This window comes from Arachis ipaensis, chromosome B10 (genome assembly GCF_059453495.1).
Source record: "Arachis ipaensis isolate K30076 ecotype BB chromosome B10, ASM5945349v1, whole genome shotgun sequence".
In the NCBI taxonomy this organism is placed as follows: domain Eukaryota; kingdom Viridiplantae; phylum Streptophyta; class Magnoliopsida; order Fabales; family Fabaceae; genus Arachis; species Arachis ipaensis.
Window position 1 is genome coordinate 7,497,329 of NC_142435.1, and position 25,880 is coordinate 7,523,208.

A 25,880-nucleotide genomic window follows, 5' to 3' on the forward strand; every position below is an offset into this window, starting at 1 on the left:
TAATTACAATTTTCGCTACAACATTGTCCTTTATAAACATAATAGTGGAGATGGTAGGCAGGAAGTATTGAGGACCAACAAACTGGATTTTGAAAACTGTGCTTTATTTAAAGGAAAAACCTGCTGTGTATTGATCAAGTTTCAATGTTTTCCCTGCTCACATTAGCATAACATATAAAGTTCGCTTTATATTGCCTGTCCCCTGTTCACAAGTCCCCAGTCTTGAATTTTTCATAAAGTTAGAATTCCATTTACTCTTGGACTTCTGCTTTTTCCTAAATTCTAATGAGGACTTGAACTTAACTAACCTTTTTCGGTCCCATTGATTAATATCATTTTAAAATGTGTAATTTTAATAGCTTAATGCTGTGAGGGATACTTTCTGTGTTTACTTCCAAAGCTCATACTGTTCTACAATCATCAGGAGGCATAGGAATAATGTGAATATTTGTGTCTACTGTTGAGAGTTTGGCACTGACAAATCAATAATTTGTTTCTGCTCCGTGCGTGAAATGTCAATTGAGGTCATACAAGTAATTATATTAGGAGTTTTTGTAATTGAGGGTTATCGGTTGACAATCTCAATTGGCGTAACAGGTACGCACAAAATTGTGGGTTGCTCATATTATAAGTTCCTTTTTGGGAATTCTTCTTACGTGGTGCCTTATCTTGAGTGTTCCTGCTTGAAGTTTGCTTTTTTGTGGAATAGAGCTTTATAGCTTATCCAGGGTTGATGCATATCATCTTTCCATGTTGCTCCTTGCACTCTTGATTCATCTGCAAGAAGAAGTTTTAGGTTAGTGATGGCAATTGCATTCAATTTGTGTTGCGAATAATTCATAAACCATGTGGATCCAGTAATTTGTCTTGCCACTTCTCTTCTTAGTTCCGATATGGTTGTATTTAGCCCTTGATTTGAATGATTCTAAGTGCTAAACCTTTTGAAAAACTTTGACGCAGAACCTCATATGTTGCATGCTTGTGATGCTAAGTGATAAACCTTTAGAAGACATTTCTAATTTTCTGTCTTGTTATAATTTATACTCACTCTCGTGTGAGTTTCAGCACTTGACATGTAGCTCTAACATTAGAAGTCTAATTAATTAGGAAGTCTGCAAAACTTTAAACAGAAGCTCATATGATGCATGCTTGTAGAATGCCAAATATTTTCTGACTTAAGGTTAAGAAAATTCATTGTGTGCCATGATCCACTGTGTGCATGCACAGTTGTCACCCTTCCCCCGCGGTCACCAAAAAAAAAAGAGTAAAAATAAAATAAAAAATAAAAAGAAAGAAAGAATAACAGAGAAAGATTATGATTATCTTTGTTGCTATCATGATAGTAGTGATTCACCATATGGCTAGTTTGCTTTGCCTCCTGTAATGCAAATGTTCTGGATGAATGTCAGAAATGACAGCTTCTCTGCGACCCACAGCATCATGTGTGGATTGGTGAATTGTTTTTCATCCCTTATTTCTACTTTAGAATCTGCAGCAGAGTAGGTATGTAGTTGTGGCAACTATTCCTTCTCTTTTTGTAACATCAGTTATCTTGCATCTATATGAGAAATTGTTGATACTCGAGTCATGTGTTTTATGCTTGCCCCAGCAAAGGTTTATACCTTGCTTTTAAAAGGTGCCTAAAATCTATTTAAATTTGTTTAGAATCAATGGTAAAAAGTCTTCAATAAAAAATGTGAATATATGTTTTTGTGTGCTTCTGTCTCTGAGATTTTCCTACTATCTTTTAGACAACTGTGCTGAGTTGATGTTTGTAGTTGAATCCTTTATTTCTTCAGGAATTCTATTTTTGCATTATGTAATGGGGTTGGTTTATACAAGATTATTGTGTTTGATTCAGGATATTGGCTCCCTCTTTGTAGTTATCAGTACTGCTAAAAATTTGTTCTGAAAAGACATGATTCATACTTATTACTTGATGCGAAAACAAAAACAACTATGGCCTACATAGTTTCTGTTAATGTTTTATATTGCTGATTGAAGGTATAGGCACAGGTGGTGGTGTTTGGAATTCCATTCCATTGATTTTAACAAATGTAGAAATTATATAAAACATTACCAGGCACAGTGGTTGATATCTTTATTGCATAAAATTTACATAGGTAGTCATTGTCTGATCCTTGAAGGCAATGCAAGCTTCTAGATAGATAATTGCATACCAATATGCTTTGTATTGTTGCATCAAATAAATGTGATTGTTGAAGTACAAGATCTCACTGATAAAAGCTTCATTATAAGTAGTACAAGTTGTTGACAGCAGCTCAGAAATGGTAATCATCCACGATTCTTGAACAGTTTTTGTTATTGCAGCTGCAGTCTGATGCAGAAATTTGGTTTCTAATTTTAACGAAATTATAAAGTAAATGTATAGAAAAGAACTGTGTTATTATTGGTGTGAGGAAATACCCCAGTTTCATTGCTTTGGCAGGTGGTTCAGTGTATTGAGTCTCTGGCTGGCTTAGTTGGAGACTGATAGGTGCAAGTAAGTCATATCCATTTCCGATAGTGTATGGAGGATTGGATGCTGCATTTTCTCCATTTGTACTCCTTGCTTCATAAACCTGACATGAAAATCTTCTTTTTAGGTTTAGCTATAGTGAAGCTGAAGGCGTTAACTTCAAGATAAATAGTTCGCCTAAGAAATGCCTGGAATCTGTTTTGGATGAACAACAGATTCATAAATTATGAACAGAGTTTCTTCGTCAGTTACCTTTTTTAGCTCTGCATTTTCTTTTTGTAAGAATTCCATCTTTTTATAGAGTTCTACATTTTCTTGATGAATGAGATTTCCCTACAATGGTGTTAATGGAAGTTTGTCATATTTGGGAAAGCCTAAGTCAAGGCATGCAAAGAGAAAAAATCGGAAATATCTGAAACCTTTTGGTGTAGTTCTTTAATCTCATCTGTGAAAATTTGATCCTACAGGGAAATAATGATGTAAGGTCTTGAACATGCAGTCAAAAAAGGTGAAATTTTAAACTAATTGAAGAGAGATTATTTGCACCAACTCATGATACCTTTTTCATGCGAACACCCTTTAAACTCATCTCCAGTTGGTTTTCAAGATTTTGTAGTTCTTGAACACCCAGTCCAGAAAGCTCTTCGCCCATCAGTTTCCTGCTTTTACCAAGAAGAAAATATGAAATGCCTTATCTCGTTTTTGGAAAATTTCATAAGGTTTGGACTCTTGCTAGCTAGAGTTATTGAATTTACTAAGTTTTTGGATTAGCAGTACACATTTCAATATAGTGGTTTTATTGACAGTTTCATAAGATTTTATCTGTTGTGATCGTGCTATTGATTAACATTTTGTTCAAAAGAGTGTTAGAATCTCATCATAGCTAAGAAACAATGTGGAATATTATACTACTTAGTTATTATCAATATAATATTCTTTCAAAATTGCTTCTAATTTATTGTATTTTCCTTAGGGACTAATTGAACCTCCTCTAAATTATTGATTTGTGTGGTTGCTGAGGTATTTGACTTACTAATTAAAAGACTACTAGGGATACTTTCTAATAGGTGCAAAGTTTATGCATGGGGATGCATGGGAGGGAGTAGCGGATAGGAAGCAAGGATGGATATTGTTTTTTATTTTTGTTGAGGTTTAGGAAGGGGTTGGGAAAGGCCGATGACATCAGTAATTGTGTCAATGTTCTAGTGAAGTTTTTATTTGCCGGAAAATGTGGTATAACGTATATTTTTTCTTGCTTCAAGTATTATCTATATTATTTGACTGTTTGTTACCTGTGGCATTCTTGCAAGTGCTGCAGTTGTTGCCTCAAGCTTGCAGCTTCTCTCTGCCAAAACTAGCAAGTAGAAATACAGATGTCAAACGTATATTGTACTATTATTACAAAAATGGAATATTTTGAATGCGAGAATTGTTAGGTAGTAAATGTGAGGACTAAAATATGGAGAAGTAACAACGGAGTGCTCTTCAGGCAAAACTAATCTAAGCCTGAGTTGGATGCTGGTCTCTTTTTAGTAGAAATGCAATCTATGGTTTGCTTACTTTGTAATGTAAGTGAATTCTAACTTCCCAAGTATTGGTGTTCACCTTGTAGGAGATTCATTATTGGCTCAATCAGAGTAAAATCTATGATCTACGCTTCTTATGTGTTTTGTCAAGTGGATTCTCTGAACTTGTAACCCCAACCGAGATGTTCTTGTATGGTTATAAGTCTAACACCTCATGGTTAGGCATACAATAAAAGTGAATATTATCAGCTTAATACACTTGCTTGTTTACCGATTCCACCAATTTAATTGTGTTCCTATATAAGGAGTCAAAATGTGTCCATTAATGGATTTCTCATGTAATATATCAAGTCGGTTAACTATGTATTACAATTCAGAAAGTATGTAATTTTCTATGGTAATTACATAAAAACCTACGTGCAGTAATGGTGGTTGGATGCCTAACAGGAGGATCTCAAAAGTTGTGTTGTGTTTCTTGACCAATCAAAAGAGAACCTGCATTTTCCTTAGTGCTGTCATGAGCCATGCTATGAGTACACTATATGTGTGCGGAGGCTGAGATTTTGACAGGACTTCGTGTGTGAGGGTTTATAATACTCACTATATAACCGGGGAGGGCTATTTGTCTGCAAATACAGTAATGCTTGATTTGTGCAGCTAATCATATCTGTTGAGAGGTTCATGCAGGTGGATAAGATAATCCTTGGCATACTAAAGCTAAGACTGAGCATATGCATGTGAGGTGCTACTATCAAATGGCACTAGTATTTAGCTTTATCAAGATAGCAGTGTCATATCAGGTATAGCCGTTTAGGGTCTCTGAAACACTTCCATATGTGGGCATGAGACATGATAATGACTCTCATTCTATTGGGGGACATCAAGGCGATGAATCCATGATATAACTTAAATGCATGCTGTACTACCTAAGTCATATTTCTACGGTTTAATGTTACCCCCTGCCAATTTGTCATAAAGCTTGTGAGGTTTAGGGTTAAGGAGAGTTTTGCCAAAGGTGGTGGTATGTGGGCATTATTAGTCTCTTTGGTAGCTTTTTGTATCTTCTCCTGCAAAATAACAGTGATATTGCTGTTCGCAAAGTACCTAGGATTTGAGCAAGAATATGTGTGCCAAGAAGTAAACAACTGATATTATTATTTAGTTCAGCTGGTAATTCCTTTTCTTTTCTTTTGTTAAAACAACTCCTTTTCTTTAGCCTCTTCTTTTCCTTCCAATATATGAAATGCGTCTTGAGTTGCCTATTATGTGAAACTTGGAAAGTATTTCAAGTCTAACATATCTAATAAGGAAACAAAGAAGGAAATTTAGTATAGTGAGGAGCAAAAGTTTGAACTGCTGAATGCTACTGGAAGAGAGGTGCGTGTGCCATTACCTTGACTTCGGAAGCTGGATTCATCAGCTGATTATGTTCTTCCTTAAGCTTGTTGTAGCGTTCAATAATTGATTTCATGCTGTCATACACGTGAAGTTCAGTACAAGAGCATATTTGCAACTTTTAAGTGAAAAGGAGAATTTTCAGCAAATATAATCCACACTGAAACAGCAAAGATTATAGTGCAAAATGAACAAAAAGATCACTTATTCACTCGTATAATTGTGTTAACAGTATTAGTAATTTCACACGCAGTTCTTGTGTTTGTCATACTGAGAGCACTGATGGCAAAACGATTTTGTTTCTTATTTGTATTATATTTTTCAAAAACCGCTCTTCCCACTGGAATCTGGATACATTCTTATGTATCAAAATGATAATAAGAATAATATATTGTTCACAAATACCACAAGACTAAATATAACTGAGCAAATAGACTAAATATTACGAAGAGAACAAAGATTTGGGACTTGGGAGACCAGAAAGGTCATATAAAATATCTACAAATAATGGGGCATAGTAGCATATGTATACTACAAGAAAGACTTGAGTTCAGAGAAAATATCAGTCGAAAGATCAACCTAACTATCTTTAAAGGCGATTATAACTGGATTAGCAATTTTCTCTCATCGCTAGTAGCATGTAAGGGGTACGGGATACTTTCAGAATTCCAAATATATAGATGTTGCTCACGATCGAGCTCTAAGGTTGGAAATATTCGACTCAGTTTAATAAACATGCTCAACTCCTTGGTTTAATTGTCAACTTGAGCTTATCTAATTAGCTTATTCGGCTATTGATTTGTTCGATTAAGTGTAGTTTACTGGTTAGTTTGACTCACTCTTAACTCCTGTTTGCCACACCATGAAGTCAAAAGCTAAACTTCAAACCATAAGTTGCGGAATCTTAGCAAATGTGAGTAAAAAAAATGCTTCATAAACAAAAAAAAAAAAAAAAAAGAAGAAGTTATTTGTATATATTTATACATATTTTATATATTTTTCTAACTCAAACAATTTACCATCAAAATAATCCAATCCTTTCATGAACATCAACTATGTATTTTAATTTATATAGTGACTTACAAGTGTTTGATTTATTGTATTCATTTAGCATAATTGAATTTGAGTTAGGTGGACAAAATTTTTTAGGGTTGATAAATTAGGATTTTCATAATTGTTTCAACAAGTTATATAGCTCATATAAGTTAGTTAACGTTGGTTTGATAAAATTTTTTATTTTTATGAATAGTTTATCAAAGTTAATTTTAAAAAAAAAAATTTCTAATAGTTATAATACGTGTGTTTGATAAATCGAACTAAAACTGGTTTTAATTAAACACAAAAATAACGATTGTATTTGATAAAATAATTTTTAAAATTTAAAATAATCATAATAAATATTTTTTTAAAAAAATTGATCGTAATGGAATTTGACATCAATAATTTAATTAAGAATAAATTTAAATATTTATTTGTATACAAGGTTACATTAGAGTGTTAGTTTTGATAATAACAAGCAAATTTTGAAAAGTACTCGCAATTTATTAAAATTACAAAGAAAAATACATGTTTTTTTTTTTTATCAAATACAAAATAAAATACTTATACTTTTAAAAAATATAAACACCTTTCTAAAAAACACAACATAATGAAGTGTTTGGATTTGATTAGTTCAGTTACACCCTCCAATTTTTAGCATAACTTCCGATTGATGTCCTTGTGAGATTAATGTAGGTAGCTTTTCAAATTAACCGAGTCAAAAATAGTTTTTGAAGATACATTTACTCATTCAGAATCCTATCTATTCACTATTTCACACAAAGGAAAAATATAATTTTATATAATTTTAAATAAACAAGTTGAGTATTATTACTTTTAAAAAGCAACTAATAACTTTCTTGAATTGCTATTTTTATAACTAATTTAATATCCTATTTGGTTTTCATAATATTTGTATCAAATTATATATGAATTCATTGTCTTAATTGACTTTATCATTTATGTTGGTCCAATTCAAAATTGATCTAACTCACTGTCTACTTCTTACTATTATATTGGTACAAGCAATGGTATTTGAATATCAAAATGTTGGTTTCAATTTATATATAACATATCCTTGACTATTGATCTTGTGTGACAATTATGTTTATGAGCTCCATAACGCAAGATCAACGGTTAAAGATACAATATATATAACTTTGAACAGAGAGCTTTAAGTATCACCATTGTTGAACCTAAGCCATCAACATAGTGACTCAACATTCATAGCAACAAGCATTCAGCAAGAAAATCATAGACAAACAAAACACTATCAGTCCATAAAAGCATCCAAACAAATTGTCGAATGTAAATGCATTAAATAATGTTTCCCTTTAACAGAGGGAAAACAGGAACCTTGTTTTCATTCTAACATTTAACTCTTACTCAAACTTTTAATTTAACCTGTTACAGACTTACAGTGGCCTCTTTAGCCCTAATTATACATATTATTAAAACAAAGGGGGAAATATAAAATTAAAGCGAGCAAAACCCACTAATGGATGAAATAGAGTTAGCCTATAAATAACGAACTTGATGAGGCAGCATAACCCACCAGATTGTTGACTCAATTCACCACTTTCTTTCACTGCTTCAGATATGAAAGAATAATGACTTGCATTGCATGCATTAATAATATCTTTTTTAAGTGTTTGCGCCCAGCCAGCACAGGGAAGAATCATTTTAAGTGCTTATTATTATTTTCTGAATTATGTAAATTGATATCATCAACAATTATGTCGTCTATGTCAACACTGGCTAATGAGAAGGTTGGTGACGAATGCAACAACAATAATAACATGCAACATTAGATGATGGTACCAGTAATTATATGGATTATTAGAGAGTGTCATTATCATATTTCACCTTAAAACTTGTTTAAAGGCGTGTCATGTAATATCGCCATTAATATTTCTTTTTTCCTTTATCCTTTGATCTCAATAGAATATCTTGTATCTAAACTTTATATTATCATCAATTCAAATAATTCAATTCGACTTAATACAAAAGCTTGCCACAAAAAGTAAGATTAAAAATTTCTTATTAGAAAAAAAAAAACTTACTACCTTGATATAAGTTAGTTGTATCTAGCTTTCTTCTCTTCCTTTTTCCTTTTTTTTTTTGGAAAAAAATTGATTATTGAAAAAAATATTTAAATTACTCGACCAATTTATGTGATTTTACTAAATTTGTAATTAAGTCTCTATAGTTAAATTTTTTTATTAGGTTCTTACACCGTTTTGAATTTTATAATTAGGTTTGTCATATGCCGAAAACATTTGAGTTAATAAAATATTCTAAAAATAAGAGGACATTTAGATTTAAGAATTTAGTCTTTAAAGTGTAGGTATCTTCAATTTAAAAAAAAATATTCTATTAATTCTAATATTTTTATTATAACAAAAATGTAATTACGTCAATTGAAAATTTTTAAATTATAAAAATTTAATTACAAATTTAATAAAATTATAAGAACACAGAATAATTTAAAAAAATTTGAGAATGAAAGAAATAATTTTTCTAAGATGTTTACATACCAATAAAATTAGTTAATAGAATTTTTCTAAAGGAAAACAATCTAATAAATTGCTGTATTCAATGAAACAAAGGTAACTTAACATATTAAGATCTTTTAAAATGAAAAAAAAAAATTGATAAAACGATAAAGTGAGAAGTTAATTATTATTGAATTAAAATAATAGAATATACATTTTATAAAAGTTACAAATTAAATTTAATAGTAATTAATTCATCACTTTATTGTTTTACTAATTTTCTGACTTTAAAAAATTTAAATTCTTACTTAGAGAATCTAAATTCTTTAAGTTTGGTGCTTATTAACTAAGCTATGAATGTTGAGACACTAGCTAATATGTTTTTATCACTCCATTCGAACTATATATAAAATCATCTCAAATTCTCATCAACATAAGCCTAATTGATTTCTATTTTTATTTTACTTCTATTTTTAATATCTTCTGTTTTGAAAGTTTTTTTAAAAAAATACTAAAAACGAAATCCTAATAACAAAAAAAAAAAAAAAAACCAATCAGACTCTAATTTTTTTATTGGGATTTTATTTCACTAATGTCACTTGTAACATTTGATATTTAACGTTTTGGTTTAGGTGAAAACTCAGGTGAAATCGACTTCATGTGAAGTTGATATCTGAGAGCGTTAGATGAAAATTTAGTTAAATCAGTCAAATCATCTAACGGCTCTCAAGTATCAATTTCACGTGAAGTCGACTGCACTTGAATTTCCACCTTTGGTTTATGGTGTATGTAATAGCATGCACCTTTTAGAAAACTATTTAAAAAAAAAATACAAGCTTGTAAAAACTACAACTTTTAAACTATTAGTAAATGTTTGATCCAAACTAATGGTATTAAGTCTTGGGTTTGAATCTCTTGGCTATCGTGGGAGGAAATGATTTTGGATTTGATCAAGAGATATTACCATCAAAATTTGATAAACTTAATATCTCGTCGATTAACGCCTTCATCATACGAGTGTAACCTCTTTAAACTAAATACAATTTTGAAAAATTATGACAAAACAAACTTACACTCATTCTTGAAGTGATAACTTTTAACTTAATAACAAGGACTTGATACAACACTCAATAGACTAATTTCTTCACATTTTTTGTTAGTTGGTGAAGGCATGGCAATTAAATCCAGGAATCTATGATCTTATTTGTCTCAATTGTTGATTATTTAGACACATTTACTACTTATTAAGGTAAACATTATATACAGACATAGTTGAGAAAAAAAAAAAGGACTTCAATTTCTTTTGGTTTCTCACTCTTGAATCCATGACCATGCATTTAAGAGTCTGTATCTTTCTCCTGTTTTTCATATCTGAGATATTTCTTTCTATTTCTACTATGACTGCAAGATAACGAACAATGCAAATATGATTTAATTTTCAGTAAGATTTACATGGTTAGTGAAACCAATATTAACACTCACCATTTAGTAACTCTATACAATTTAAGTATTTTATTCAAACTGTTGAATTATAATTATCTGTTATCTATAAAGATTATTTGTACTGATTTTTATTTTTAATTTGATATGATCAGTAAGTATATGTGGTCAAATAATTTCTTATTTTTATAAATCTGAACATATGTGTACATATTATGTTAATTAAGATATACATAAACAGTATATCAATGATTTTAGATTAATCTAAAGTTTTATGAAACCATCTATAAAATATGACCTTCTAATAATCTTATAGATTTTGTTAATAAACATTACACCACCAAAGCCTATAAAAATTGCAATATATGCTAAGATTGCACCCATTATTTACTTATATATGATGATAAAATTGCTATTCTATTAATCAAATTCCTATTTAAACAATTATTACTTTTTTTTTTTTTTATATCAAATATTAGCATCATTTAATCCCCCCCCCCCCCCCCCCCTCTTTTCTTTTTTCTTTCCCCCAGGTTGAAAATTGAAATACACAAACACAGTAAGATCAATATCGGTTAACCAGCAGTAAATGGGTAAAGTTAATTAAGAGTGTAATTCTAACTAATAAGCTTAAGGTGAAGTGAATTAATAAGTACAACTTTTTGATGATATTCTAACTCTCAGTGACTTCTTCCTTCTTTTGTTGTGCCTTTCTTTTTTGGCGTTTGCACAAGCATGTGGAACCATGCAAGCTTTACCATATAACACAGCTTAAAAAAATTACACTCTTGTTTACAATTTTCAAAAACACCTCATCATCATGGTGTAATTAACTTACTCGAAAGGTTAATTAATTAACCTTAAAGAGTAATACCAAGAAGGAAGAAAAAGGAGAACATTTCTCCCAGCATTTTGGAAATTACTATCCTAGATTCCTAGCTTATTAGCTAGCTTCTAAAATAACTCCCTAAGAATCGGTGAGAAGGAAGGTGAAGATGATAATAATAATAATAATCATCATCATTATGTAGAGTTGCACCATGCAAACGCGCATGCATGATTATTATATAATATTAATATTAAGCTGAGATAATTATTATATCAACCTTAGCACTACTATCAAAGAAGGGTCCAGATAAAGGCAAATATGAAAGCAATTAAATTAAACTCATCACAGATACATGTTCCTAAATGCAAGTGGCAACATATAAAAATGTTTCATACAGCTAGCACAACTGACTCCCAACCATTAAGTCTATGTAAATATATCTTTGAAACACAATCAACCGTGTTCATGTTTAATTAATTATTCACTTTAATTAAGAATAGATATTTTCACTCAGTAAAAAAAATGAAAAAGAAGAAAAGGTTGATAAACTGTAAAAAAACTAAGCACACTCAATTCACAAATTAAAGAGAAAAAAAAGAAATTTAAGTAATCATAGATAGTTAATTAATAGTTTTTAATTAATTAATTAATTACCTGGTGCTTGCATATTCATAAAGCTTGCTAGTGCTGGAAAACACAATCAATCCAACTTCAGCATCACAGAGAATGGATAATTCTTTAGCTTTCTTCAGCAATCCATTCCTTCTCTTCGAAAACGTTACTTGCCGACTCGTTGAATTGTCGATCCTTCGAATCGCAATCTTTCCTCGTCCCATCACAATCAATTTTAGGGTTCCTGCCTCCTCAAATTAAACACCTCTTTTGATTTGACCTGCTACATCACGAGTCAACAAATTCATTAACATCGATGAGTTATTCGACTCTCACGGAGCTAATTGGATTAAATCTTCTCAAGATTTTGAAGAAAAAAATAATAATCGAATTACATAATACTCGAATTCGCGAAAAAAAGAAAAGGAAAAGTGAATAAACAGCAATAAAATAGTGAACAGTAGTTGAATAAGAACAAAAGTGACTTACTTGAAAATTATAGGAGTGCAGTAATTATTAGTCGCAATAACAAGAAAACGAAGCAAGGAGCTAAAGAAGAAAGAAGACGACTTTTTTTTTTTCCTTCTTTTTTTGGTGTAAAATGTTCCTCTTAAGAGGAACCATGTGATCCAATTTAATTATGCTTTATATGGAAAGAAAGAAGTAGTTTATTTGGACAGATGTGACACCATTAATCCTCTTATTAGGGGGAAACAAAGTGGTTTTGTGAGGGGATTAGTGGTTTTGAAGGTTTAGGTATTCCTTTCCAAGCCCACTCGCCAATTTTCTCACGCGCCACCAATGTGGCTCAAGAAGCAAAGATAATTGCAAGGGGCACGTGTCGAAAGAATAGAGCGCGTGGGGAACTGTGAAAGGTGGTTAGAGTGTTTCCTAGGACTATAGAAGGGTCCAGGAATCGTGGGGGCCATGTAATGGTGAATAAATGTGTATTTGTGTGACGTATCAGGTGATGCCACGTATGCTATCCAAAACCGAGGGCGCTCTAACTTTTCCTGCTTTTAGGTTTGGCGAAAAGTGTCAAAATGGCACTTCACTCTATTCCCTTTCTATAATTGACAATTCTATCCGTTGAAAGTAACAACACACTATTTTTTCTTGATAGAATTTTGATTTTTTTATTGTCAAATAAATTTTCGACTAATTAAAATATAAAAATATTTTTTATTTTTTAAAATATAAAATATTTAAATTTTTTAAAAAAATTAATTTATATTTATATATTTTGAATAAAAAAATTTAAATATTTTTTATTTTAAAAAGTTAATAACATTTTTGTATTTTTAATTAGTAAAAAATTAAAAATTTATTTATTATTTTTTTTATTTAGAGAGATTGGTCAATTTTTAATTTTAGACGGTATAATATTATAAACACATATTATACACTTACAAATATAATATTTAAAGATTTTTATTTATTATTTTATCTTAACAAAATTTAAAACAAATACAATATATTAAGAGATACTAAAATTATCATTAAACAAAAATTTCAGCTGTGATAAGATACTGCTATTTAAATAAGGTTGGAGATCGAAGAATTGGAATAAGGCCCAAAAACAAAACATGAATTAAAAAAAGGGGTGGGGGACCAAATGGATTATGGATGTTGCATTTCTTATTTCGTCTGCTTTTTCAAAATGGAAATCCATACTCATTTTTGAGTAGTGCTTCTTGTTAAAGTAAGTTGATAGTAGGTAAGTATGACATACTTTAACTACAAAATATTTGGTTTAACCCTTTTTTTTATAAATTATATATGATATATGATGATGAAAATTATTTTTTAAAAAAATAATATGCACTAAACATTTTTTTATATATTTTTATTGTATGCAGTAGATATTGGTATTAGATTACGAGTTGTTGTGACATTGATTATCTATATATATATAGAAAAAGCTTTCCTTGAATTTTAAATTTCTCGGGAAATAGCTGGATAACAAAGCTACATCTTTAATCGATTTAATTATATACCATATGCAGCAATACCATTTTGAGGGTGTCAAAAATATCATGGTTGAAATAATTCATAAGAAACGAATTTGAATCTCATAAAATAAAATTCGATTCTTAGCTTAATGTTGACATAAGAGTTAGTTTGGTTATATATTAGTGTCTTAATAGGTATAATATATCTATTAAGGTAAAAACTCACGTTAAGTTGATAGTTGAGAGCCGTTAGATAATTTGACTAATTTGACTAAATTTTCATCTAACGGCTCTCACTTATTAACTTCATATGAAGTCGACTGCACGTGAATTTTCACCATCTATTAATCTATTTTTTACTTATTAAACATTTATAATATTAATAGATATGTTCAAATAACAAAATGTCTATTTTATGAATATACATAATAAAAAAATATTTTAGACAAAAAATTTATGTATTAATTAAATTTAGTGACAAATCTAAAAAATTTTGACAATAAAGATAAAATATATATAATGTTAACAATAAAATAGTTTTTATAATAATTTAATAACATAATGAAAATAATAAATTATTATTATTATTATTATTTTTTTTTTTAAATTTTAGTGGGAACACTTGGCTCCACCTAATCCTTAAACTTTAGACCTACCCCGTCTCAAGTCTCATTATATATTTTGTTTAAAGAGTTTCGAAACATGTTCACTTTCTGTTAAATACCAATCTCGAGCCTACCTAAACTTTACTTATACGAATATATATGAAGATAAAACATTTTTCGAGTGTTCAAAAAATTAGATTTAGTGAAAGATTGTCAACGAATTTGTAAGAAGTGTAAAAAGATGCCTTTGAAATTAGCTAGAACGTATCATCATATTAAAGGATAATTTTAAAAGAAAGGAAAAAGTTATTAAAATATTATTAGTGTTATTAGTAGTTGAGAATTAAGTTAGTAATAGCTAGTAATTAGGCAAAGGATTAGATGGTCCCAAAACGTTTGGACCATTAAATATTCTCAGAACAAAACATGTTTTTTAAGTTTTTTTAATAACTGCTAAATAGTCATTTTCTAATTTTAATTATAAATTAACCTCATATATTTTATTTAATCATAAAAATTATTTTTTATTTTATAAATTATTATTTTATCATTAATCTATTATGTTTATTAACAATAAAAAACAAAAACAATAACGAATTAGATCTTCCATTGATCGTAATAAACTTTTTGGCTATTCCAATCGATTAAAATATTATATTCGATCCGTGACGTTCGTCCAGGACTGTGAAATCGTGTTTCTTTGAAAATCAATCGATTGGATTATCAAAACAATCGATTGAATTTCAGGTTTCCCATAACTCAATCAATTGGACTACAGGTTGTTATCACAAAACAATCGATTTGGCAAATTTATATTGTTTTGATGACAACCAATCGATTGAATTGTGAGACTTCAGGTTGTTTTGAAGCATTCAATTGATTAGGTAGTATAAACAATCGATTGAATTATAAAAAACCCACATTTTAGTCATCGTTCAATCGATTGGGTAATATGACCAATCGATTGATTTTTGTGAAAACTATGCTGCCTTGCAATTTTCAATCGATTGTTTTGTGATAACAACCTGTAGTCCAATTGATTGATTTTCAAAGAAACACGATTTCACAGTCCTTGACGAACGTCACGGATCAAATATAATCTTTTAATCGATTGGAATAGCCAAAAAATTTATTACGATCAATGGAAGATCTAATTCGTTATTGTTTTTGTTTTTTATTGTTAATAAACATAATAGATTAATGATAAAATAATAATTTATAAAATAAAAAATAATTTTTATGATTAAATAAAATATATGAGGTTAATTTGTAATTAAAATTAAAAAAGGACTATTTAACAGTTATTAAAAAAATTTAAAAACATGTTTTATTCAGAGACTATTTAATGGTCTAAACGTTCCGGGACCATCGAATCCGGTGCTTAGTAATTAGTAGATGAAATATTTATGAGGTTAGTTGGTAATATCCCTATAAATAGGGTGACTCTTTGTATCATGTAACTTTAACACAACAACTTCACATATATTATTATCTTCTTATTCTGTTATTCTCCCAGAAATTTAACATGGCATCAGAGTCATGGTATCTTCCTTGAAAAGGATAAGCCATTAGTTTTTCGGTAAAAAATTACCATACTTCTTCTTCAAACCCAAATAATCCGTCTCTATTGTCTTTTTCCTCTCTAATGGAAGAATCATCTTCTAACGTAGCACAAAATTTCACTAGCCCTCTCTATATTCATTCTAATAAAAATCCAACCTCTGTTCTTGTCACTCCTGTGCTTGCGGTAACTATCGCTCTTGGTGTCGATCCTTTCTATAGCCATCATCTCCAAAAACAAATATGACTTTTTTATTGGCTCTATTCCTTCTCTTCTAAACTGAGGATCCTCTGTTTTCAATATGGGAGCGTTGCAATAATTTAGTGTTGTCTTGGCTATTTCATTTCCTTTCTCCCTCTATTACCCAAAATTATAGTCATTAAGAGTTGAAACGCGCCTTCACGCGCCTCTCAAAGTTTGTTGTCACTGTCACCTCTTCTTCTTTTCCCCTTTCTTCTTCTTCCTTCTTCCTCTGTCAAGAACCATCTCTTCTCTGTACTTTTTCTTCCTTTCTTTATCTATTTGTTCAATCCACTGTCGGTCGTCGCGGCGTCCCCGACGTCTCCTTTCTTCTCTCTTCTTTTTCTTCTTGTTCTTCCCTGGTTGTCTTACTCTCAAACATAGAGTAGTAGCCTTGTTTCTCCTTTCCGTCATGACTAGAATTGTCAGCCACACACGCGTCTTCCTTCTTCCTCTGCGTCTCGCGCCACACGCCTCTTCTTCTGTGGTGCATGTCTCTTCCTCAACCATCTCATCAAAATTTATCAAAGTTGGGAATTATTGACCTCTTCCATCCACCGGTTTGCGCGACATATTAAAATATTATTAGTATTGTTAGTAATTGAGAGTTAAGTTAGTAATGACTAGTAGTTAGTAGATGAAATATTTATGAGTTTAGTTGGTAATATCCTTATAAATAAGGTGACTCTTTGTATCATATAACTTCAATACAACAACTTCGCATATATTATTATCTTCTTATTCTGCTTTTCTCCCAAAAATTTAACAAAAGTAAAAGGCCTTTTCTTACACCCTTTATTGCTAGTTTTGAATTACATCTTCCAAAAGTTGAAGAAGGTGTAATATATACATGATTCAAAGTTCAAGAGATAAATTGCATTATTTTTCTTCAAATGAATATCTTGACTATGAAAATGTTGCAATTTTAGTCTCTAAATAAATTCTCCATAAAACATTTTCAAATCATAATTGATATTTCAGTATAAGTTCTTATTATGTAATTTGAGTTTTTCAGTAATTATGATAGTGTGATTTAATTAAATCCTTCACAATAAAAATTTGATCTTCTTGAAACTAAATTATTATACTAATTTAGAGATTACTAAGACAAATGGTTTTAAAATATTTGGACCTACGCCAAAATAAACTTTGTATAAGAACCAAAATCAAATACTTTTATAATTGACATAGAATAATAAATAAATAATATGGAAGTTCAACTAATGAAAATGCTAAAGAAGCTAAAAATATATTAGGATATTTAATTTGCATGTTTACTTTGAAGGGCAAACCCATTATTATGATAAGCAGCTAGAAAGTGTAGCAAGTTGCAGAAAATAAATTAAAGGATGTAGCAACAGCAATATGTAATCCAATAAAATGATCGAAAGAAAGAAAGAATCAAACATCGTACATGTGAAGGACTGTCTGCCGCTATCACCATATAACCCCAGATTGTATTAATTATTAATTTATTATTTATTCGTTCATATTTAGTAATGTTTCTAAAAATGGGCAAAAACCTTCCCCAAACTCACTTTTTAACCCATTACTTCATACTACAGTTAGTATTGCAAGCTGGAAATCCTTGATTGATTGGATCTAAGTTGTGACTTTATTCCATGTTTTCTGATTTAAAAAATTATTTTGAGATAATAGAAAATTAGAATATTTATCTAAAATTATCTTATTTTATATTTTTTAATTACTGTGAAATAATTGAGTAATATTAGATATAATAAATCTATAATTATAGTTTACAAAAAATTATAAATATTAAATTAGATCATTTTAAATTATTATCTCTCTAGAATTATTGTTCTCATTTTAACATCAAAATTCTATATAATAACTTTAATTTTAGTTGTATTGAAGCAAACCCAAAAGCTAGTTCCAACAAAAAGAAAATAAACAAACAAATAAATAAAGGTATATATAAGCTAATAGATTCAGAAGAGCTTGATATGGATTAAAAATGGTTGACAGATCAGAGAGAAAAGAGGAGAAGACCTCACCGAAGAGAAGAGAAAATAAACAGACAATCATGGCTCACGAAAAATAAGAATAAAATGATTATTTTTTAATTAAATATTGTCTGATTAATATATCTAATGCATAAAATGATTTATTTTTTAAAAACAGTTTAACTCAATTTTTAATTAGAAAAAAAATTAACGCTCCAATTTCATTATTGAAAAAATAATCTAATATTAATGCATAAAATATTTATTCATAACATATTATCTAATATTTAACTTTGGAAAAATGCTAAAATATTATTAAAATTTATCATTTTTAGTGGTTACTTTTAATTATTAATTTAATTTTTTAGTCTAATAATTTAATAATATATTTTTATTCATATTTTTAAATATTAATAATTAATTATCAATAAAAAATAATAAATTTTGATGATATTTATAATACGTTAATAGTGTTAGAGATTCATTAGAATCAATTTAGATCAATTAGTATCGTCTATATTTATATAGTATATCTGTACATTTATTGTAGGATTCTATATCTTTATTACTTTGATTCATTTAGCACCTATAAATACCCCTTGTATATTGTACCTTTGGTGACAACTAAATAATACACTTTTCAGATCACTCTCTCAGTCTCTTGTTTTTAACATGGTATCCAGAGCTTAGGTCATTTTTTTTTCCATGAATATTAGTTTATAGTCCTTTGTTTTTCCTCTTCCGTCAGTGTTCTTTGGTCTCTCTTTTGCTCCCTTTTCAGACGCTTTGGTTCGTCACCGCCCTTACCACCGCCTTCGTCTCGTCGTTACGAGTTCAACGAGTCCAGCCTCGTCACCGGAAACCACCGCACGCGCCGCCACACTCCGTCTGAAGTTCGCCGTCCAGTTGTCTCCGAGCAGTACTTTGTGCTCAGTTTTCAACCTCTTCCTGCCGTTTCGATTCGTCACCGCCGCTACCGTCGCCTTCCACTCGTTGCAAAGTTTTCAACGCCACCGGAATCACCGCCAAACTCCTCCGGACGCGCCGCCACGCGCCGTCTGAAGTTGGCTGTCCGGTTGCAGGCGTTCTCTTCCAGAAGCATCCGTCGCCGTTGGATCAGCGCTCCAGATCAACGGCTCATCAAAGCCCACGTGGCAGCCAGAAGAGAGACGAACCGCGCCCGACCCGCGAGACCGACCCGACCCGACCCTCCCGCCCGCGCGCCACCTCGCGCCCTGTCAGCTATTGACGTGTCCTGCGTCTCCAATCCCCGTGTGCCACGTGTCATTGCTTGTTGACGTGGCTGCTGACGTGGAATCTGACGTAGCGGCTGACGTGGCAGACAGTGGGACCCTCCCTAAGGTTTTTTGGTGAGCTCTTTCCGATTCTGCACTCCGATTTCTCATTTTCTGCTCCGAAATTGCCGTTTTCTCTCCTCTCTTTGATCTTTGTAACTGCTATCATGGAAAAGCCAGATGTTTTTGCTGCCACCGATAGAAAGGGTAAATTCTGTCGAAATTGTAACCGTTCTGGGCACCTCTTCCCCGACTGTCCTTCTGTTGAATGTCGCACATGCCACCAGAAAGGTCATCTTAGCTACCATTGTTCACAGCTGTTCTGCCGTTACTGCAAGCTCTCGGGACATTTAATTACTGCCTGTCCTACTCGCCCACCACGTCCTAGTCCACTCAACTCGTCTCCTGTCTCTCTTTCTGATATTGCATCTCTTCTTCAGCGTCTTCTCTCTGTTTCTGGTAATACCCCTGCTGCTTTTTCCACCTCTCCAGGTAATTCTAAATGGTACTTTGACTCGGGTTGCTTTAATCACATGTCTCCGTTGCGTAATATTTTCTCGTCCATGTCTACCACTACAAATGGACCTACTGTCAATACTGCAAATGGATCCCTCTTGCACGCAACACACAAGGGTTCTATATCCCAATCAACTCTTAATCTTCCTGATACTTATTATGTTCCCAAATTAAACTTCAATCTTATTTCATTTGGTCAACTTGTTGATCTGGGTTTTGAAGTCACTTTTTCTGTTTCTGGTTGTCGTGTACAGGATCCTCGGACGGGACAAATCATCGGGACTGGACGTAAGGTCGGAAGGTTGTTTGAATTGGAGAATCTTCATATTCCTTCTGTACCAAATCTCTGTGCTGCTTCTTCTCCCTCTACCCTCCACTTATGGCATCAGCGTCTTGCCCACACCTCCTTAGGAAAACTACGTCCTCTTGTCTCTCGGGGTGTTTTAGGTCAGGTTCCAAATGAATCTTTTGATTGTATTTCTTGTCAAACTGCCAAACAACCTGCTTTATCTTTTCACAATAATTCATCTCTTGCTTGCTCTCCTTTTGATCTCATTCACTCTGATGTTTGGGGCCCCGCTCCCACTGCCTCTATGGGCGGAGCTCGATACTTTGTCGTTTTCATTGATGATTATTCCCGTTTTACTTGGGTTTATTTGATGACTAATCGCCATGAGTTACCTCAGATCTATATCAATTTTGCTACTATGATTAAAACTCAGTTTTCCAAGGTCATTAAGGTTTTTCGACGTGATAATGCTATGGAATACCGTGATTCCAAACTCTTAGCCTTTCTTGCAGAACAGGGTACCTTGTCTGAGTTTTCTTGTCCTGGTACATCTCAACAAAATGGTAGAGCTGAACGCAAACACCGTCACATTCTTGACTCCGTCCGTGCAATGCTCCTTTCTTCTTCGTGTCCTGAACGTACTTGGGGTGAAGCTGTTCTTACTGCTGTTCATGTTATCAATAGACTCCCTTCTTCTGTTCTTGGTAATGTTACTCCCTTTGAGCGTCTTTATCATACCTCCCCAGATTATAGTTCTCTTCGAGTTTTTGGTTGTGTATGTTTTGTTCTTCTTCAGCCTCATGAACATAGTAAACTTGAACCTCGGGCTCGTATGTGTTGTTTTCTTGGTTATGGCACTGAACACAAGGGTTATCGTTGTTGGGATCCTCTCTCTAAACGTATTCGTATATCTCGTCATGTTGTCTTCTGGGAGCACCACATGTTTTCTCGATTCTCATCCTTTGAGTCGATTCCTACTACTCAGTCACCTTTGTTTACTAACCCTAATGTTGATCTTTTTCCTAGTAATGATTCTACAGATTCTATCTCGTGTGACCCTCCACAGCCTCCTGTTCTTCCGCCTTCTCCATCTCCCGATGATTCCAGACCGGCCGATGATCCTGCTCCTACCGCCATGCCTCCTCCTCTCGCTCGTTCTTCTAGGGTACGGCATCCACCTCCTCATCTTCTTGATTACCATTGCTTTTCTACTATTCTTCATCAACATGAACCTAAGACATTCAGAGAAGCCTCCTCAAACCCAAATTGGCAACAAGCAATGCAAGAAGAATTACAGGCACTTGAAAAAGCACACACCTGGGATCTGGTTGATCCTCCTTCTGATCAGGAAATTGTGGGCAGTAGATGGGTATACAAGATCAAGACTCGCTCTGATGGCTCTATTGACCGTTATAAGGCCCGCTTGGTTGCTCAAGGTTGTACGCAAGAGTATGGTATTGATTATGAAGAGACTTTTGCCCCTGTCGCTCGTCTTACGTCTGTTAGAGCTCTTCTTGCCATTGCCGCGGTTAAAAAATGGTCTCTCAGTCAGATGGATGTGAAGAATGCATTTCTTAATGGGGATTTGAAAAAGAAAGTCTATATGAAGCCACCTCCGGGATATCCTTGTCCTTCTAATAAGGTTTGTCTCCTTCGCAAGGCACTTTATGGACTTAAGCAAGCTCCTCGTGAATGGTTTGACAAGTTCAGCACTACCATATGCAGTCTTGGTTTTACTTCTAGCCCTCATGAGCATGCGCTCTTCATTCGTAAAAGCGAACGTGGAGTTGTTCTTCTACTTTTGTATGTTGATGACATGATCATTACTGGTGATGATGTTGATGGTATCTCTGATCTCAAGGCCTCACTTCACCGTACCTTTGAGATGAAAGATCTTGGTTCTCTCAGTTATTTTCTTGGTCTTGAGGTCATCTCCACCGATGATGGCATCTATCTCTCTCAGGCTAAGTATGCTTCAGATCTTCTTGCTCGCGCTGGGATTACCGATAGTCGCACTGAGTCTACTCCTCTTGAACCTAATGTTCGATTTACCCCTATGGATGGCACTATTTTGGATAATCCGACTCTCTATCGACAGTTAGTTGGCGGTCTCGTCTACTTGACTGTCACCCGACCAGACATCGCCTATCCAGTTCATGTACTTAGCCAGTTCTTGTCCGCTCCTCGTACTACTCACTATGCGGCAGTTCTACGCATTCTTCGCTACATCAAAGGCACTCTATTTCATGGCCTTTATTTTCCTGCCCATTCCTCTTTGTCTCTTCAGGCTTACTCCGATGCTGATTGGGCTGGTGATCCCACTGATCGTCGTTCTACTACTGGTTACTGTTTGTTTCTTGGCGACGCTCTCATTTCTTAGCGTGCTAAGAAGCAAACGTTCACTGCTCGCTCAAGCACAGAAGCTGAGTATCGTGCCCTCGCTGACACTACTGCTGAAGTTATCTCGGTTCGTTGGCTTCTCGAAGATTTGGGTGCTCCTCAGTCGTCCCCTACTGATGTTTTTTGCGATAATCGCAGTGCTATTCAGATCGCCCATAATGATGTGTTTCATGAACGCACCAAACACATTGAGATTGATTGTCACTTCATTCGGCAACGTATCCTTATTGATGCTGTTCGTCTCATTGCTGTTGGAACACTAGATCAGACTGCTGATATCTTCACGAAAGCTCATCACCCGACTCGTTTCCGGACTTTGTTATCCAAACTCAAGTTGGTATCCTTAGCTCCCACTTGAGTTTGAGGGGGGATGTTAGAGAATCATTAGAATCAATTTAGATCAATTAGTATCGTCTATATTTATATAGTATATCTGTACATTTATTGTAGGATTCTATGTCTTTATTACTTTGATTCATTTAGCACCTATAAATACCCCTTGTATATTGTACCTTTGGTGACAACTAAATAATACACTTTTCAGATCACTCTCTCAGTCTCTTGTTTTTAACAAATAGGAACTGATGACATAAATATTCAATAGAAAGACTAACTCTATTCATGTTTATATACTTTCAAAAAACTAATTAAAACGCTGAATTTGTCAAACTTTAACAATTAAATTAATTTATAAAAACTATTTTAAAAAACATTTCAAATACTAATCACGGATTATTTATTATTTATCTCTCTATAACACTATGCAGTATGCACGCTCGTCATGGCGCTCACTGTAACAGGTGAACATCCGTACGATTGTAACATTAAATATGCGAACACCACTATTATGGAATTGGAATCGGAGAATCCACAAATATGTACTCTCTCATCTCAAAAAAATGTGCACCTATAAAACTATATAAAGTAAAGTTGTGAGAACCAAATACGTGAAGTAACTGATTTAATAATTTAATTAAAATTAAATTAATTTAATTAAATATATAATAAAAATATTAAAAATTTAATATATAATTTTAAATATTTAAATTTAATATTTTTTAAATTAATTTTAGTTCAATTATAAAATTTAAATATAAGATAAAATTTAATTATAAAATATAAAACAAAATTTTAAATATAATTCTAATCCAAAATAAAATTCAATTCAATTATAATTTTTTAAATTCACCGAATATAAGACAATTAAAGTATATAATTATATTTAGATTTTGGGATTTTAATCAATTAATCAATAACATATTTTTATTTCCGAATTTAAACTAATATAAAAACACATCAACAATAAAAAATAATTGAATCCAATTCTAAATTCAAAATTCATACTAAATTAAATTCGGAATCATATCAACATTAAACAAATTAAATAAATAATCTAATTTCAAATTTTTTAAAATTAGTTAGAAAAAATAAGAAACCAAAGAAGCATTAGTTTAAGCGAAGAAACAACAATGACGAGAGAAAATTCGAAGAGGGACGTTGAATTTGAACAGAGAGAGAGAGGACGACACCCATGGTCTGCCCTGTCGGTAGCCAAAGAGAGAGGAGATCAATGATAAAGAAAGCGGCAGCTAGGATTTCTGGTGGGTGTTTGTTCGGATTCAATTTTGTTTGTGAAAAAAAATATCAACGTCCCAATACACTTAAAAATTTTTCGTTTTTAAGTCGTGTCTTTTTTTTTTTCTGCCTATTACATTACAGTATCTTTTAACTCGACAGATTAAAAACTAATCCGTCGTAAATCTGAGTTTTATTTTAAATTTTATTTAAAAATTCACTTTTGACGAATGAATTGCCGATATTTATTTAAGCAAACGAATAAATTAACTACTCAACTAATTTAAGTTAATTTTTTAAGTCGTGTCTTTGAAACCCAAATTTTTATATAATTGGATTGATGATGAGAAAGAAAGACGAGCTTTTGGAGCTTCTCCTCGTAATTGGCCGGCGCCCACGTGATAAAGATTTGATGTCCAATGAGGATATTTTGTTTCCTTAAACAATCAATGAAACCTGTTATGTTCAGACTTTATTTAAGGAATCAGAATAAATAAAACATTGGATATAACGTATCCAACTAAGAGCGCCAAGTGTCAATCATCAACAAATGATGGGTATCATTAGTCAAACTAACTCATCACATATCCCAATTAATTAACTTATCGTCTTATAATTCTCACAATAAAAATTGCTTCTTTACATGATGGGTTTAGCTAAGGTTTGTTCTTAAAGTATACCATAAATTTATTATTAATAAAATATTATTAATTTTTTTTTATTTAATAAAAATAAAAAAATATATTAAAAATTTAATTTTTTAATTTTTAATAATTTTTTTTAATTTATAATCTTAACCTATACTTTTAACACATATGATAAATAAATCATTATATGATTAACAATGCTGATCTCACATTAAAACTTGATATTGATATTGATGATTACTATATTCATTTCCCATTCTCTCCCCACTCGCAGGTAGATAGACACTTGCACATGGAGTCATGGATGGTACTCATCAAAGGGAGAGGATACTTCTTTATTGGAGAAAGAATACATATAGAGTAACTAATGATATAATTTGTTAATAAAAACGAAAATGTTACTATTTACAAAATGAAATTATCTAAACTTACCATAATGTGAAATGTTTGTTGATGTTATTATGCCTATTGATAGAAGGATGATTTTGAAAAATAAATTCAACTAATTAAACATTTTTTGCACCATTTATATATTTACCGTGATAAGAAAATAAATCGCACATTTTAAAAGATACATGAAGATAAACTGTACATTGTATATAAGCCAAAGTTTAGGATATTAATTATTGTTGATGTGTGTAAATATAAAGGATTGATGTTAAAATTAATTCTAAAAATAAATCACGCCAAATTCGCAAAAAGTAGGTGTGATATTGTCACTTTTTAATTGATTTTTTTTTATTTTTATTTTTTACTAAAGATAGGAGACTCAAACCCGCAACCTCTTCATTGAATATGGAGAGACTATACCATTTGAGCTATTACTCATTGGCTCACTTTTTAATTGATAATGTCACTCTTTTGTTGTATATTATTTTATTTTTAAAAAAGAAATAATATTAGAGGACAATTAAAATTTATTATTTTTATTTATCATTTTAGTTATTAATCAATTTTTTGATTTAGTGATCCAATAATATATTTTAGTCTATATTTTTAAATATTAATGACTAACTAATAAT

At 31.8% G+C, this 25,880-nt stretch overlaps 1 protein-coding gene and 1 long non-coding RNA gene across 8 annotated transcripts; one reads left to right on the forward strand and one right to left on the reverse strand.

Moving 5' to 3' along the window:
- Positions 1 to 2,020: 2,020 nt before the first annotated feature.
- Positions 2,021 to 12,484, reverse strand: LOC107622361 (MADS-box transcription factor 23). 7 transcript variants are annotated; one of them, XM_088504982.1, is made up of 9 exons: positions 12,304 to 12,484; positions 11,857 to 12,097; positions 5,399 to 5,477; positions 3,772 to 3,824; positions 3,039 to 3,138; positions 2,899 to 2,940; positions 2,732 to 2,812; positions 2,428 to 2,582; positions 2,021 to 2,338 (listed from the first exon to the last, which is right to left on the reverse strand). In XM_088504982.1, the coding sequence occupies exons 2-9, from the start codon at positions 12,036 to 12,038 to the stop codon at positions 2,323 to 2,325; spliced, it is 708 nt and encodes a 235-aa protein (XP_088361108.1). In that variant the 5' UTR covers positions 12,039 to 12,097; positions 12,304 to 12,484; the 3' UTR covers positions 2,021 to 2,322. The 7 variants fall into 7 exon arrangements, with proteins under 7 accessions (XP_088361108.1, XP_088361101.1, XP_088361106.1 ...); XM_088504975.1 differs by having other exon boundaries at positions 3,772 to 3,833; positions 11,857 to 12,094; positions 12,304 to 12,461; XM_088504980.1 differs by having other exon boundaries at positions 11,857 to 12,094; positions 12,304 to 12,439.
- On the forward strand, positions 2,369 to 2,909 carry LOC148579074 (uncharacterized). Its single transcript, XR_015905193.1, has 2 exons — positions 2,369 to 2,503; positions 2,607 to 2,909. It is a non-coding gene; the product is annotated as an uncharacterized LOC148579074 (long non-coding RNA).
- Positions 12,485 to 25,880: the final 13,396 nt, after the last annotated feature.